Source organism: Nicotiana tomentosiformis, chromosome 6 (genome assembly GCF_000390325.3).
Source record: "Nicotiana tomentosiformis chromosome 6, ASM39032v3, whole genome shotgun sequence".
Lineage (NCBI taxonomy): Eukaryota > Viridiplantae > Streptophyta > Magnoliopsida > Solanales > Solanaceae > Nicotiana > Nicotiana tomentosiformis.
In genome coordinates this window covers 70,264,579-70,282,322 of record NC_090817.1, presented here as the reverse complement: position 1 = coordinate 70,282,322, position 17,744 = coordinate 70,264,579, and the positions used below count along the sequence as shown (strand labels likewise).

Sequence of the window (17,744 nt, the reverse complement as noted above, 5' to 3'; positions counted from 1 at the left end):
AGACCAAGCGATGCGAGAATTCCATAGAACCAATCGACCAAAAACATCCTTTTTAAATTGATTTTGATTGACTACAAGCCCTAAGATACAGATTTAAGAACAGAGACAAAGGTGTGATGGATCGAATGATATAAGAATAAAATGTGTATCGCAATCTCTCGATGGATTCAAGGAAGAATCTTTCCTCGAAATGGTAGACTTTATCGCTAGAGAGTAGATTCAATGTAGACTTTCTATTTTTATTCTTCACCCGTTTGGTATTAATTGTTCAAAAAAATTTTATTTAGTTTAGCCGATAAACCGCCCGATAACCGTCTGATAATCGTTAATTTGATACCAATCCGCTCATTGTCTTATTGGATGGCTAACGGATTACTACATTTATAATTCGATAACCGATAAACCGAACAATTGAGCGTAATCATCCACCTAATTCGCCCGATAAGCACCTCTACGGTATCCCACTGAATGACAACTAAGAATAAAACAATACAGGACGGGTACAACCTTTCAGCAGCTGATGTGTCCGCACTTGCTATCTAAACTCGAATTATATATAGCAGAAAATTGAGAACACACACTTCGACCCAATTGGCTTGTAATCCTAGATTCCGTCTGAACAGAAATCAGTCTTACACCATTGCAAACTACAACATGCGCCGAATTGTTTTTTGTTTGGTTAATGTTATACGCAAGCTTCAATAGCTTAACGGTGATTGATATCTGCAAAATAACACTCTTAAATTACCCTTATTGTTATCTAATGCAATTATTTTGAGCATCTTCTTTTATAAATCATATGAAAGGACCTCGTCAACCACCGGTTGCAAAGGATGGAACGCATAGTTAATAAAAGGTTGCTTAGTGGTTAGTTGGAATTCGGGATGAAGGCGTTCAGGGAGAGACCGAACAGGAAGGATAAGTGCATTCCTTATGTTTCTTCTTCCTTTCTCTTTTATTTCTGTAAGAAATATCGCAGCCCACATTTGAATTCCTGACACTGTTGGCACAATAAATTGAATACAGTTGCCAGTTCATTGTTGAAGACTACTCCAAGGTAAGGGAGTTATAGGGCGTAAGGATAAACCAAAACCTGCAAATCTGGACGCAGGCAAAAGGTAAAAGTAAAACGATTCCCGTATAGAGCAACCATCCAACCATAGCACCAACATCCATTCAAATCAAATTAACCGATCAAGCTCACATGAATCGATGTGCTATTCCCATTCCTCAGTCTATCAAGTGGTAACTTCTTTCAAATAATCAGTTACCAGATCTCCTTAAGAATGCTAGTACGCCTAAACCCGCAACTAATGCAGCACCGGCTGCTACAGTGCTGTAGGCTGAAGCCCAAGCAGATTCTGTATGAGCATAATCCAAACTACTGGAGCTTGAACCCCTCCGATGGCCAGTTGTTCCTGAATAGTCCAGATGCAATTTTAGCCCCTGTTCAGGTTGATTTCTGTCATCAGTCCTTACATCCTATTCAAGATAAGATGGAAACAACATGTAATAACTAGGCAAAATATATTGACAGATCCTTAAAGTTGTCCACACTTTTCACTTAGACATTCAATCTTAAGTCTATTCCATTTATACACTCTAACCACATCTCAAATGTGTCATTTAGATACAAAAAGCTGACATGGCAAGATAAGTGTTCTCACATTTTTCAAGCGCGTGAAATAGTCCAAAAAAACAAACTCCTCACTTTACGAATGCTATCTACTCTCTCTGACCCCTCCCTCCCCAACCCCACCCACCCCGACCAATCTCTGTTTTCGAAAAACACTAAGCTTAGGCGATGGACATTGATGAAATTTTTCCAGAACTCTAAACAAATGCTTCCTCTCTCTCTTTTAAGAATGCTAGCTCTTTTGAGTTAGTTTTGATCAAACTAACTGATGTTAAAGCAAATTTTATGAAGCTACTCATGATTTTAGGCATTTTTTGCTCCGATTTTCAAATTATCATTAACATCTCTTCTCAAAAAATTATCTTATTTTTTAATTTAGAACTGGGTTTTCACCAATGTAAATGGGAATGATCCCGTAACTTTCCTTTAAATTTATGTAATTGGGTTCAATTGCCACTTGAAATCTGTAAGTGTATTTGGAAATACATTTATCACATATGCAAAGAATTTACAGATCATCAAGGAAGATTAATACAGAGTATTCCAATATATATGTTTAGATTGTTAATTTGTAACATGAAATCTTAAACTAATTAATTTCATTGTCTGCTTCCACACTTGACAGATCTAGGGGGGAAACAGTGGCAGCTGAGAGTTTCTTAAAGGAGACGAAATAGGGAGGAGGGATTGCCGGGGATTGGGGAAGAAGACAAAAGGAGGGGGGTTCGTCGGGGAGGGGGGGGTGCGTTCTTGTTTTTCTTTTACTCATTTTTCTTTTCTTTTTTCAAAATTTTTTTTAAAAATTTATTTAAGTTAAATCCACGTGTCCGTATCTTATTTGTCACTTTGGTATGTGAATTACACGCATCTTTTGTGGTTGGCTGCCTATCAAGTTTGTGTCTAAATGACACATTTGAGATGTGGTTAGAGTGTTCAAATGGAAAGAACTTAACATAAAGTGTCTAAGTGAAAAGTGTGAACAGCTTAAAGGGGCTGCCTATGTATTTTGCCTAATAACTAATCCTAACTCAATCTTCTTTCCTGGTATTAGGGTATATGCTCATTCAATCAACTAAATCATGCATCAAAACCCAGGGCCAGAGGAAAGCCAATCATACCTTCCAACCTGCAGATCTTGCATGGTCAACAGCTGCTGTAAGATCACTATCTGACGCTAATACAACCTTGTCATGATCTTCATCTTCATACTGCAAGAGAGTAATTGCCTTGAATATAATAGTCAACTTGCTCAAACAAGGAAAACCAAGAGGAGAAACATTCAAATGTACGAGGAACTTAGTGCATTCCAACCAGAATCTGAGGAAGATTGTCCCGGTCAATGTCATCCCCCACTCTCTGAATGATTGCAGCTATTAAATCTGTCATGTTCCGAATATCTGAAATATAGAAACATTAGAGCCATAATGAAAGTCAAAATTATCATAGTGGTTGAATTATGAGGGAGAACAAAGCAGACATCCTATCAATTTCCTAGAATTAGTTTCAACAACATATCCAGTATTTTCCCACACAGTGAGGTCTGGGAAGGGTAGTGTGTACGCAGACCTTACCCCTACCTTGTGAAGATAGAGAGGTTGTTTCCAATAGACCCTAGGCCCAAAAAAACATAAGCACCACACTAATGAAAATATAGACAAGAAAAGGCAGCACCAAAAAGCCATATAAAAGCAGAATAAAAACAACAAGATAGTAAGGTGATCAACAATGAAAGAAAACAACGGTTAGTCATAAAAACCTACTACCAACAGAAAGCGAGACTGCGTGCCAATACTACTGTTATGAACACTCTTAGACTACCTACTCTACTACCCTAATCCTCGACCTCCATACCTTCCTATCAAGGGTCATGTCCTCTGTCAGCTGAAGTTGTGTCATGTCTTGCCTAATCACCTCTCCCCACCTCTTCTTTGGCCTATCTCTACCTCTCTGTAGGCCCTCCAATGTCAACCTCCTCACTGGGGCGTCTGTACTCCTCCTCCTCACTGGGGCGTCTGTACTCCTCCTCCTCACATGACCAAACCACATAAGCCTCGCTTCCCGCATCTTGTACTCAATAGGGGCCACACCCATCTTGTCGCGAATAACCTCATTTCTAATCCTATCTAACCTGGCGTGCCCGCACATCCATCTCAATATCCTCTTCTCCGCTACCTTCATCTTCTGGATATGAGCGATCTTGACTGGCCAACACTCAGCCCCTTACAACATCGTCAGTCTAACCACCACTCTGTAGAACTTACCTTTAAGTTTCGGTGGCACCTTCTTGTCAGACAAAACACCGGAAGCGAGTCTCCATTTTATCCATCCGCCCAATACGATGTGTGACATCTTCATTAATCTCCTCATCCCCTGAATAATAGACCCAAGGTACTTAAAACTTCCTATCCTAGGGATGACCTGCGAGTCCAGCCTCACCTCCCCTTCCCCTCCTTGAGTCTCACCACTAAACTTACACTCCAAGTATTCTGTCTTAGTCCTGCTCAACTTGAAACCTTTAGACTACAGGGTCTGCTTCCATACCTCTAATTGCGCGTTCACATCGCCTCGCGTCTCATCAATCAATACAATATCATCTGCAAATAGCATGCACCACAGCACCTCCCCTTGGATGTGGCGCGTCAGTACGTCCATAGCCAGGGCAAACAAAAAAGGGTCGAGTGCCGACCCCTGATGCAACCCCATCATAACAGGAAAATGGTTTGAGTCCCCACCCACCGTCCTCACTCGGGTCTTTGCTCCATCTTACATGTCCTTAATCACCCTTACGCAGGCAACAGATACACCTCTGGCCTCCAAACATCTCCACAAAACCTACCTCGGAACTTTATCGTACGCCTTTTCTAAGTCGATGAACACCATATGCAAATCCTTCTTCCTCTCCCTATACTGCTCCATCAATCTCCTAACAAGGTGGATGGCTTCTGTAGTCGAACGCCCTGACATAAACCCGTACTGGTTCTCGAAAATAGACACACTCCCCCTCACCCTTAGCTCTACCACTCTCTCCCAGACTTTCATAGTATGGCTAAGCAACTTGATACCCCGATAGTTATTGCAATTTTAGATGTCACCCTTGTTCTTGTATACAGGAACCATCATGCTCCACCTCCACTATTCGGGCATCTTCTTCGTTCTAAAAATGACATTAAATAATCTAGTGAGCCACTCTAAGCCTGCCTTGCCCGCACTCTTCCAAAATTCCACCTGGATTTTATCCGGCCCGGTCGCCTTGCCCCTGCTCATCTTACGCATAGCCCCCTCCACTTCATCAACTTTAATCCGCCTACAATACCCAAAGTCACAATGACTCCCAGAGAGTTCCAAATCACCCAATACAATGCTCTTGTCCCCCTCCTCGTTCAAGAGACTATGGCAGTAGGTCTGCCATCTCCGACGGATAATCCCCTCATCCAACAAAATTCTACCTTTTTCATCTTTGATGCACTTCACTTGGTCCAAGTCACGAGCCTTCCTTTCTCGCGCCTTGGCTAACCTGAACAACCTCTTATCCCCACCTCGGCCCTCGAGTTCCTCATACGAACGAGTAAAAGTTGCAGTCTTGGTCGTCGTAACTGCTAGCTTTGCCTCTTCCTTAGCCAACTTATATTGCTCCATATTCGCCCTCTTCTCCTCGTCGTCTACACTTTCCACTAGCTTCAGATACGCAGCTTTCTTGGTTTCCACTTTTTCTTGCACCTCTCCCACCGCCAGTATCCCTTGTGGTCACCAGAGTAACCCTTTGAGACCCCTAATACCTCTCTCGCGGCTTCCCTAATGCACTGCGCAGTCGTGGTCCACATAGCCCTTGCGTCCCCACTTCTCCTCCTAGAATTAGTTTCAGCAGACAATATATACAAACAAGTTTAAATTTTTTCCAATAATGGGAAAACCATAGTTCAATGTCCCTCTAATAATAAAAATATGAATAAGCAACAGCATGGCTAAATATACAATGCATAATGTGGAAAACTGGAAATTCAAGAGGACCAACATGAAGAACAAAAGGAAAACACAAGTGATATGAAACAGTTGCAAGGACATAACTCCATAAATTTGATAGGAGTCAGGAGCCCTGGGAAAAGTATGACAGTTCAGAAGGCAAGTTTCAAGATGCCTGAAAAAGAGAAAATAGAGGTTCACATTTTTAGCTCTGTTAACATGATATCAATGGTACTGCATGATTCAGCATCCTAATTGCATATATAAACTAATTCGTCCAATGCAGCAAGAATTTCCAGGTAAAAGATACACTTGGTCATATATGAAGCACTAACAAGTGCTTAATTACTTTTACTAACTAAAAACATATTCTCTAAACATACCACAGTTGAATCTGTGCATCCTTCCCTTTTTGTCTTCAATCTTGAATGAAAAACTATTTGGCTGGCTCGATGAAGGATAGGGAATAGATCTTCCTGTTTCTGCCCCTTCAGAAGCCAATTTCAATGAACTGTCACTGGAATGTCAAATAAACAATGTGAGACATAATTAAAAAGGAAAAGAAAATATGAGTTCACAGATATGGAGATTAAGGCCTTAACCTCCGCGTCTCTTCGTCATCATCTGGAGTCAATGCCATAGCTGAATCCCAAAATCTTTGCATCATAGAGTTTGCAGCTTCATTATTTATTCCAGCAGTATTTCCCACCTGGTTAGTGAGTAACAGTCCTTGAAATAAATCTCCACAATCTTTGAGAAAAGGAGGACTTAACATATTAAATATTGAAACTAAGATTAAATACTATGCGATAAAATTTCAGCCTTCCACAAGGTTGTTTGCTACTTTAACAATAATTAGATCCTAGATTACCTTGATTTTGACATATTAATAGTTGAAGAATGCCTCACAAAATTTAACGCTCATGTAAAGTTTCTAGTCAATTAATGAAACAATAAATTTTTAAGAAATAGCACATGTGCTTATTGAGCAGCTTCCAACTCAAAGTGAATATGACAACTTAACCAATTAATATTTAAATGTCAATATGAAATACGAAGGACTCAGGAACAAAAACATATTGTCCAGCAAACACATTGTACAGAAAGTAAAAACATCAGCCATAACGGCTAAAGGATTGGTTGAAATATTCACTGATCCGAATTAAAATAAAAGGCTGAATATTAATACTAGCAGTGAGGTCATAATCAAATGCAAAATTCTTTGAAACATCCTAGAGCAGATCGCTTTTGTGGATCGCGACCGAAGTTAATTCTAAAATGCAATAAAATATAAAATAAACATCCTTCAGTATTCTGTTCAAACATTCAACGAAATTGGAATTTTCTTAATATTGGTAAATTGACAACATATTTTACTTTCCTTAAGAAGTCAGCCTTAGCAAAGTGGTAACCAGGATTTCAACTTGATAGATCCAGACTAGAATTTATACGTTTTTGATGTACACGGACAAATGGAAAGCTCATCAAAGTAGTTAGAACCCTTGGAAGGTTTTTACTTGAATGAGGTAATTGAGTACAAGGCAGAATTCAGAAGGTGAATTGACCACCAAAATGATAGCTCAAAAGATATCAGTTGCTTATGATGAGTTGAGAAGGGAGAAATTAACATGTTTGTGTGTGCTGCCTTACCGTGGCTACAGCTGCATGAGTAATATGAAGCACATCAAGAACAGCAACAACAATTCCCTCTGCCGCAAATAAGAATTGCAAATTTAAGCAAATCTAGAAAAGAAGATAACCAGTCTCAAAGTGTAATTGGAGGTAAATGATACCTTTATCAACAACAGGAAGGTGTAAAAATTTCCCATCATGCATTGTATGCAAAGCATCAACAATCGGCATATCTATTGAAGCACATTCTGGATTAGGTGTCATTACCTGGATGTTACATGCAAAAAAGATGAAAGTTATCAGAGATCAGATAAATTAGCTATCAAACCTCAAGAAAGGAAGGAAAAAGATAATGAAAGGAAAAATAATTTCTAATTATTTAAAGAACTATTATTTAAACCTTTTTACTTTGATAATGAACAGAGAGTTATCCCAAACAAAGATATCCCCTCAGTTATCAAGAGGAGAGATTACCTTCTCTACGAGAGTGGACTCGGGGGAAAGATCTTGTGCTATGACTCGCATCAATAAGTCCTTTGAACTGCACAGTCCATGACGCATATCTTGTCATGAGATGATTAATATGCTATTACACCATAGCAGAGAATCTATGAATGTAAACAAGTGGATGCAAGGGAAAACTGCTCACGTTAAAATCCCTCGTGGTTTGTTGTCAACTGTTACAATTGCAGAGCTTGTTCGACATTCAAGCATCTTTTTTGCTGTGGCTAACACAGTATCACTTGGTTCAACTGTAACAATCCTAGAAACACCACAGATCCACAACAAATAGTGACTAACCTGCAGATTACTTAGAAGATTAAATTATTCTAAAAAGTGAAGATATTATTTACCTTGAATTTTCAGAAATGATGGTAGACAGTGAAGGCCTGAACATTTGCTCTCGAAGTGTTTCTATAAATGTATTAGAACTTGCTATAAACAAGAAAATATGAAAAGGTCAATAAATATACTTGCAAGCCCAATCAAATAACATCAACCAATAACAGGAACTGGGCAAACAGTCAATACATAGACAGTCCTACACTATATAAGTGAAAATTAGTAACAACACAAAGTTCTAAACCAACCAGAACCAGATGTCCCCCAGTGTTTTTCAACTCCCTCAACAGCAGCTGCAATGGCCTTTCCTTTCTCAGCTGCCCTTTCGAGGCGAGCAATTGCATCATAAAGGCATTTTGCTATATCAAGCAAAGCAACGACCTCTCCATTTTCTACAACCGGCAAATGTCTAAATTTTCCTGTCGTCAGGACAAAAATAAGATGTTGGATAGGCTTTCAAAAGGTGCTATTAAAAAAGTGATGTGATTCCCGGGTGGGGATCACGAAGTTAACTTGAGTTATTTCAGATAAACCAACCTAGCACCATTTTCTGCAAAGCCTCCACAGCAAGTGTGTCAGAAAGCACAAAAACGGGATTTTTCGTCATAATCTTTGAAACAGGTGTTTCCTGTATATTAACTTCTCGAGCAATAACCCTTGTTGCTATATCCTTCAATATGCCCAAAGGAAGTAAAAGAAAAGGATGCATGAAGAGTTAGTTAAGGATATCACCTTTAGTAGGTATAGGAAAAGCATCAGTGAAATAGGCAGCTCTACAGACTTCTATTTACTAAATGTTTTCTACAGCATTTTTGCATGATTCAGGTCAAACCTTATCCGTCAGGATACCACATAGTAATGCATTTGAATCAGTCAACAATAAAGCATCAACTCTGCGAGCAGCCATCTTGCGGCAAGCTTCATAAATACTTGTAGTATCAGGTACTGTTAGGGCTTTTGACAGCCGCAATCTTTTCACTGTGCGCTCTCCAGTCAGTCCCCTGTTCCAAATGTGCGAGAGAACAAACTATCAAAACTCAAAATAATCACAAAAAAATGATGATTTCAACTCAGAGTGACCATTAATGATCCCAACTATGATCTAAACAAGTTTTTAAAATATTACATATCCTTACTAGCAAAGGAATCTCTTAGCTACAGTTTGTTACTTAATCAAATTTCACAGCATGTGCCAAGAATATAATAAAGAATCAAAGACTTTAAAACCTCCAAAAGCTGCATCAGAAACCAAAAAAAAAATAAAAAATCAACCAACCTAAAAAGGCAGAGTGAACTCAAACCAAAAAAACTGAACAGAACCTCAAGGAAGCCTGCACACTGTAGCCTACTGAACCACTCAAAAGTATGGTGGGAGCATTTGAGTATTGGACACTGGTGTATAGTCAACAACCTTTACATGCTATTAAAAGAGCTATACATAGGTGAATCAAGACAAATAACCAAGTAAAATGACCTCCGAAGTAGCATTTGTTAGTTGCAGATCATCTACAGACAACAGTGTTGTCAAAGGCGAAAAGCATTTAAAAGCTCCCCAGGTCTATCGGGGCTTTAAGCGCAAAGGCTTTATATTAAAAAAGGCACAACGAAGAAAAAAAAAATATACATATGTAATGCAAGAGAAAAATAACAACTTCATTCATGGTGATTTCCTTAAAAAGTAATATATCTTTTTGCCAAGCATATTAGTACCGCTCTATTCAAGATAGAAACTATGGGCAATTAGGAGTGCACACCTTACTGCCTTGCACACACTGAAGCACAGCCTAAGTGAGGCAAATCGCCTACCCTGAACTTGTCTGAGCATCAGGGCTTAAGCGTGCCTCAAATGAGCCCTTGACAACAATGACAGACAATTGCAGTACACGTGATTAAGCACTTCCATGATGCAGTTTTTTAACTTTAAATTAGACTTCGGCAGCACAGTGAGAATGACAATCATTAAGCTGAGATCCCAATTACAAAACCTCTTTTCCACATTGCCAATATTCTAACTATAAAGTATAAACTCTTTTCTTTTCCCTCATCTTGCTATAAATAAGCAGCAAATAAATATTCAATATCCCCCAACCCGAGCTCATATCCATCTCCAGTATTCAAGTTGGGAAACAAATAAGCAGTGAAAGCATCAAATAAAGCTTAAATTTCACGTCGTAATTGTTGAGGTTTTGTTTTTAAGATGAAATATTCTTAAAATGAGGGTGAATGGGAAATGGAGGGAAAATGAAATTTTGAGTAAAATTTTAAGTTTCCCCCTCTTGACAATGAGACATTGTCCCATATTGGAAGAGGAAGACATTTTTGGTGGGTATATATATAATTGCTCTTCTTGTAGCTCTTAAAGAGTTAAGAAGAAAGCAAGCCTCGCGCCGTCGTCGTCGTCGCTCGCTCGGCTCGGCTTCGGCTTCGGCTTCGGCTTCGGCTTCGGCTTCGGCTTTGGATTTGGATTTGGATTTGGATTTGGATTTGGTCAAATGATCGATTGATTGATTAATTTTTTGGACCAAATTTATTTGTTAATAGTAAATATTAACGTAAGATTATCCGCATTTGTAACGGATATTTTCCAATCCGTGTATTGACCATTTGGCAACCGCCTAATGCTCTTCCCACCATGAAGTGCTTGCTCCACAAACATGAAGTGCTTGCTCCACAAACATGTAATGCTTGTTCCACCATGGAGGGTGGACGTTTGGTCTTCTTCAACATTTTTGCTGCTATATATATGTGCAGCAGATGTTGAAGAAAGACACTCAACACACAACATACAATTTGCTCAACAAATTGGCTATTTCTGAGTTTATACTCCTTCGTTCTGCGATTTTCTGAGTTTATACTCCTTCGTTCTGCATTGTTTTAACTTCAAACAAAGCAATTAAAAAAATGATGACTGAAAGCGAAAACCAAGCTGTGCCGATGGTAACTGCCAACGCATCGACAAGCCGAACACCGGCGTTGGCACCGGCAGAAAAACCCGAAAAATTTTTCGGGATTGATTTCAAGCGCTGGCAGCAGAAGATGTTCTTCTATCTAACTACGTTATGTCTATAGAAGTTCATCAAGGAAGATGTTCCTGATCTGCCAGATAAAACTCCAGAGAATGAACACTTTTTCGTGATTGAAGCGTGGAAGCATTCTGATTTTTTATGCAAGAAATATATTCTTAGCGGACTGGATGATAATCTGTATAATGTATACAGTAGCGTGGAGACCTCAAAAGAATTGTGGAATGCTCTTGAAAAGAAATATAAAACTGAAGATGCCGGGATGAAGAAATTCGTTGCCGCAAAATTTTTGGACTACAAAATGGTAGATAGCAAATCTGTTATTACCCAAGTCCAGGAATTGCAAGTGATTATTCATGATCTACTTGCTGAAGGTCTTGTCATCAACGAAGCATTTCAAGTAGCAGCAATGATTGAGAAGTTGCCTCCGTTGTGGAAGGACTTCAAAAATTATTTGAAACACAAACGAAAGGAAATGTCCCTTGAAGATCTCATTGTTCGGTTGAGAATCGAAGAGGACAATAAAGCTGCTGAAAGGAGAGGCCGTGGAAATTCAACAATAATGGGAGCAAATATTGTTGAAGCTAACAAAAAGAGGAAGAAGGCTTCTGGTCCGAAATACAACCCAAGCAAGAAGCGGTTCAGTGGAAACTGCTACAACTGTGGAAAAACTGGACACAAGTCTACGGAGTGTCGTGCTCCGAAGAAAGACAAGAAAAGAGGTCAAGCAAACATGGTAGTAAACCATGATAATGTTGATAACTTGTGTGCCATGCTTTCTGAATGTAACTTGGTGGGAAATCCCAAACTGTGGTGGTTTGATTCAGGAGCCACTCGCCATGTTTGTGCAGTTAGAGAGGCTTTTGCTTCTTATGCTCTTGCTGAACCCGGAGAGACAGTTTATATGGGAAATGCTTCAACAGCAAAAGTTGAAGGATATGGGAAGATATTTCTGAAAATGACTTCTGGCAAGGTCATGACTTTGAACAATGTCCTTCATGTTCCCGAAATGAGAAAGAATTTAGTCTCTACTGGACTTCTTGTTAAGCACGGTTTTAAGTGCGTTTTTGTGTCAAACAAGGTTGTAATTAGTAAGAATGAAATATTTGTAGGAAAAGGTTACCTCACCGAGGGCCTTTTCAACCTAAATGTAATGGTTGTGGAAAATAATAATAATATTTCAGCTTCTTCTTACTTACTTGAGTCAAATGATTTATGGCATGTACGTTTGGGTCATGTCAATTATAAAACCTTGCGGAAAATGATTAACTTGGAAGTACTGCCCAAGTTTGAATGCGAAAAATCAAAATGTCAAACATGTGTGGAATCTAAGTATGTTAAACATCCTTATAAGTCAGTTGAAAGGAATTCAAATCCTTTAGACTTAATTCACACAGATATTTGTGACATGAAGTCAATACCATCTCGCGGTGGAAAGAAGTATTTCATAACTTTTATTGACGATGGTACTCGATATTGCTATGTTTACTTACTGAATAGTAAAGATGAAGCAATAGACGCATTCAGGCAATACAAAAATGAAGTTGAAACGCAACTTAACAAGAAAGTAAAAATGATAAGAAGTGATAGGGGTGGTGAATATGAATCTCCTTTTGAAGAAATATGTTTAGAATATGGAATTATTCATCAAACAACAGCCCCTTACACGCCCCAATCTAATGGGATTGCGGAAAGAAAGAATCGCACATTAAAGGAGATGATGAATGCGTTGTTGATAAGTTCTGGTTTGCCACAGAACTTGTGGGGGGAAGCCATTCTTACGGCTAATCGAATATTAAATCGAGTGCCCCATAGCAAAACACAATCCATTCCATATGAAAAATGGAAAGGAAGGAAGCCCAACTTGAATTATTTTAAAGTGTGGGGGTGTTTGGCAAAAGTGCAAGTTCCTAAACCCAAAAGGGTAAAGATAGGACCGAAAACCGTTGATTGTGTTTTCATAGGATATGCGACAAATAGTAAAGCATATCGATTTCTAGTTCATAAATCAGAAAATCCCGACATTCATAATAATACGGTTATAGAATGAGATAATGCTGAGTTCTTTGAAAATATATATCCGTATAAAAAGGAATGTGAGTCGTTTGATGAAGGATCTAAACGACCTCGGGAAGAAACAAAAGAAAGTACATGTAATCATGAGAATCCAAGACGTAGTAAACGTCAAAGAACGTCTACTTCATTTGGACCAGATTTTGTGACTTTCTTATTGGAGAATGAGCCTCAAACATTTAAAAAAGCTATGACTTCTTCGGAATCATTGTTTTGGAAAGAGGCAGTCAATAGTGAAATAGAATCCATATTGAACAACCATACATGGGAATTGGTTGATCTTCCTCCTGGAAATAAACCTTTGGGTTCTAAATGGATTTTTAAGAGAAAAATCAAAGATGATGGCACTATTGATAAATTCAAGGCAAGGCTCGTAGTCAAAGGGTATAGACAACGAGAAGGTCTAGACTACTTTGATACATACTCTCCAGTTACAAGAATTACGTCCATACGAATGTTGGTAGCATTAGCTGCAGTGTATAGTCTTGAAATTCATCAAATGGATGTTAAGACTGCCTTCTTGAATGGAGAGTTGGAGGAAGAAATTTACATGGAACAACCTGAAGGGTTTGTGGTTCCAGGTAAAGAAAAGAAGGTATGTAGACTTGTTAAGTCTCTTTACGGACTAAAACAAGCACCCAAACAATGGCATGCGAAATTTGACCAAACAATGTTGTCAAATAGTTTTAAGATAAATGAATGTGATAAATGTGTGTACATTAAAAATGTTCCAAATCACATAGTCATTGTTTGCCTATATGTGGATGATATGCTGATAATGAGTAATGACATTGCCAACATAAATGCTACTAAGCGTATGCTCAATAGCAAGTTTGATATGAAAGACTTGGGAGTTGCTGATTTAATTCTGGGAATTAAGATCCATAAGACTCCTCAAGGTCTGGCATTGTCACAATCTCATTATATTAAGACAGTACTTGAAAAATTCAAGCACTTGGGCTTTAAAGTTGCAAAGACTCCAATTGACGTGAATCTTGCATTAGCAAAGAACAAAGGCCAAAGCATATCACAATTGGATTATGCTCGTGTGTTGGGATGCTTAATGTATATCATGAATTGTACACGACCAGATATAGCTTGTGCTATAAGTAAACTGAGTCGATATACGAGCAATCCAGGCCAATCTCATTGGATGGCAATGAAACGAGTTTTGGGATATTTAGAACATACCCAGAACTTTGAATTGCACTACAGTAATTTCCCTGCGGTGATTGAGGGATACTGTGATGCAAATTGGATCACCGGTTCAACTGATTCTAAGTCCACGAGTGGATATGTATTCACTATTGGTGGAGGAGCGGTATCTTGGAAGTCGTCCAAACAAACATGTATTGCCCGCTCTACAATGGAGGCTGAATTCATAGCCTTAGATAAAGCCGGTGAAGAAGCTGAATGGCTCCGGAATTTCTTGGAAGACATTCCATTTTGGCCCAAACCGTTGGCACCAATATGCATACATTGTGATAGTCAAGCGGCAATTGGAAGGGCTGGGAGCGTTATGTATAACGGTAAATCTCGTCATATACGACGAAGACATAAAACCGTTAGGCAATTACTCTCTAGAGGAATTATCACGATTGACTATGTAAAGTCAAGTGATAATGTGTCGGATCCACTTACAAAAGGCCTAACTAGAGAGGTAGTTGAGAAATCATCAAGGGGAATGGGGCTATGGCCGAGAACAAGTCATTGTGGCGGTAACTCTACCTAGAAGACTGGAGATCCCAAGATCTAGGTTCAAGGAGATCAAACAAAGTCATTAATGACGGTTCAACATTGTCAAATAAAATTTTAGTCCGTTCTCGTGATGAGACAATGTTCAGTACCAAGGATAAAGCATTAAGGCTTTTTAATAATTTCTAAATTTGATACGGGGTATATCAAATAGTGTATCTACAGGATGACACGTTTAGGAATCACCTATGTAAGTGTGAAGTGTTAGCCGCTTCAAGGAGAACTTTGTAAGGCCAGTTCTCTACGCACTTATGAAACCAGGCGGTGTTCATGGCTGAAACGAACACAACAATGAGAACCAAAGACGGTTAAGGGTTGATTGTGTGACTTATGGTTGTCTAGGTATACACCAAAGATCGACGGTTCAAAGATATCAAATCTACCGATTGACCGAGTATATCCGACATAAGTTTACTACGGAAAGTTCAAAGGGAAACCTACTTATCCAGATGCGATTAATCCTTACTTGTAAATCACACAGTTTTTCCATGCATACTTCCGTGATATAGCCATTCCCCATTCATGTGGGGGATTGTTGAGGTTTTGTTTTTAAGATGAAATATTCTTAAAATGAGGGTGAATGGGAAATGGAGGAAAAATGAAATTTTGAGTAAAATTTTAAGTTTCCCCCTCTTGACAATGAGACATTGTCCCATATTGGAAGTGGGTATATATATAATTGCTCTTCCTGTAGCTCTTAAAGAGTTAAGAAGAAAGCAAGCCTCGCGCCGTCGTCGTCGTCGCTCGCTCGGCTCGGCTTCGGCTACGGCTACGGCTTCGGTTTCGGCTTCGGCTTTGGATTTGGATTTGGATTTGGTCAAATGATCGATTGATTGATTAATTTTTTGGACCAAATTTATTTGTTAATAGTAAATATTAACGTAAGATTATCCGCATTTGTAACGGATATTTTCCAATCCGTATATTGACCATTTGTCAGCCGCCTAATGCTCTTCCCACCATGAAGTGCTTGCTCCTCAAACATGAAGTGCTTGCTCCACAAACATGTAATGCTTGTTCCACCATGGAGGGTGGACGTTTGGTCTTCTTCAACATTTTTGCTGCTATATATATGTGCAGCAGATGTTGAAGAAAGACACTCAACACACAACACACAATTCGCTCAACAAATTGGCTATACATTTGCACTCCTTCCTCTCAGCATTTCCATACGATTTTCTGAGTTTATACTCTTTCGTTCTGCATTGTTTTTAACTTCAAACAAAGCAACTGTAAGTGTGATTTGCTACCGAACTTTGTGTTCGCTGAAACACTGGGGTTTGAAGTACCGCTACACCAGTGTGTTATTCGTTCTATCCTGGGAGGAAATAATCCATTACCTTGGGTACTAGGAGGGGATTAAATTCCTTAAGGAAACACTGTGAATTCAGTGGGCTCGAATTTATTATTGTTTCATTACGTTAACTTATATTTTGCAGAATTATTATTTACAAATACAGCAATATTGGCGGGAATAACAATCTTAAGGAATTTAATATTAATTTCTGTATTTGTGTTATTCTTATTATTTTTATATATACAAATTAAGCATCAGTTCAAATAAAAGAATGAAGCGTACATGTTACGAGATGAAGAAATGGACTTCCGGTGAGCGGAATCAGGTTGCGCTCCTCCATTTTCGGCGGCTGCTTTCTTCTTAACGAGAGACGAAGAGCTCGTCAACGACATGCTTCTCCTCGACGATGATCCTCCTCCTTGACTTGTCGGCATCTGAACTCCACAGCAATCAAAATTATCCAAAATTAACTTTGAATTTAAGATTTCAAAATTGAACAACCAAAAATCGTATATTCACGTAATGGATAGTTTTCAACAGTCAAATAATGGAAGAAAGCTTTGTTATTAAAAATTGGAGCCAAAAGAAAATGAAATTAAAAAAAAGAGTGGAGTCAACGGCGGAGAATAGGGTTTCCGGGAAGAATATTCCGGCGAGGAAAAGGAAGAGATGGAGGGAAACCCTACGAAATGGGAGAGGGAAAGAGAGGATTAGCGTTTGAGCTCTGGGTTGAAGTGAATAATCTGTTGAGGACGCGTGTGCTGAGTGGACCTTGGCCAATAAGATTGTACCACGTTAACCAATGACAAGGATTCCAATTTCACTGGAGGACATGAGGTTGGAATTGAGACAGTGAAATTCTATTTTGGATTTTACTGCTATTCCTGGGAGTCCTCAACTTTCTTTTTCCATTCGCAATTTCATTTTATCTAACACTATTACAAATAAATCTTTCATTTTTATTAGATTTTTTAATTATAAAAATTGTACTTCATATGTGAAGCCTATGACATAGGACGGACCAACGAGTGCGGTTCAAATAGGACCGTAAGGCTTCTAGACTGGCAAGTGACAAGCTTGTGAAGAATTGGTGGACATATCACCTCAAACGAAACTCATATCGGAATGGGAGAGTAAAGTGAAAAGCTTTATAAAATATAATACAAATCACATGGTACGTGCGCTTCTGGGCTTGAGGTGGCGTAGCCCAAAAGACAAATCTATACGAGCCTAGACCCAACACGGACAATACGTGTCATGGGCTATTTGTCGTGACATCATAGGTTTAATATAATTTCTAAATAATATCAATATTTTATGTTAGTTGAAAAAAAATATTTAATTGTAAAATTAAAAGGTCAAAATTAGAAGAATTTAATACTCATACTCTAAACCTCTTTATTCTTTTTAAGATAGAGAAAATAGCAATTGTCAATAAAATTTTGATTATTTGATAGTATTATTCATGTAAAGAAGGAACTTTAAATTACATATAAAAATGATTTAATGGAAAATAGATAACAGC

General features: G+C 38.6%; 1 protein-coding gene and 1 long non-coding RNA gene across 3 annotated transcripts; one reads left to right on the top strand and one right to left on the bottom strand.

Annotated features, from left to right (window-relative positions):
• Positions 1-912: 912 nt before the first annotated feature.
• LOC104111070 (CBS domain-containing protein CBSCBSPB1-like) lies at positions 913-16,980 on the bottom strand. Of its 2 annotated transcripts, none has more exons than XM_070177458.1 (14): positions 16,502-16,980; positions 8,904-9,072; positions 8,609-8,741; positions 8,320-8,490; positions 8,083-8,164; positions 7,878-7,991; positions 7,703-7,769; positions 7,390-7,495; positions 7,247-7,305; positions 6,199-6,305; positions 5,980-6,113; positions 2,948-3,033; positions 2,755-2,844; positions 913-1,482 (listed from the first exon to the last, which is right to left on the bottom strand). In XM_070177458.1, the coding sequence occupies exons 1-14, from the start codon at positions 16,651-16,653 to the stop codon at positions 1,264-1,266; spliced, it is 1,689 nt and encodes a 562-aa protein (XP_070033559.1). In that variant the 5' UTR covers positions 16,654-16,980; the 3' UTR covers positions 913-1,263. The 2 variants fall into 2 exon arrangements, with proteins under 2 accessions (XP_070033559.1, XP_070033560.1); XM_070177459.1 differs by having other exon boundaries at positions 913-1,446; positions 16,502-16,975.
• On the top strand, positions 8,406-8,700 carry LOC138893335 (uncharacterized). Its single transcript, XR_011408642.1, has 2 exons — positions 8,406-8,534; positions 8,580-8,700. It is a non-coding gene; the product is annotated as an uncharacterized lncRNA (long non-coding RNA).
• Positions 16,981-17,744: the final 764 nt, after the last annotated feature.

Excerpts from the sequence above, each read along its gene's own strand:
- LOC104111070 (XM_070177458.1), bottom strand. The coding sequence starts at position 16,653 with ATGCCGACAAGTCAAGGAGGAGGATCATCGTCGAGGAGAAGCATGTCG. Across the intron at positions 9,073-16,501 it reads ATTTCTTCATCTCGTAACAT|GGGACTGACTGGAGAGCGCA; the intron begins GTACGCTTCATT and ends CATTTGGAACAG. Across the intron at positions 7,992-8,082 it reads ATCATTTCTGAAAATTCAAG|GATTGTTACAGTTGAACCAA; the intron begins GTAAATAATATC and ends TGGTGTTTCTAG.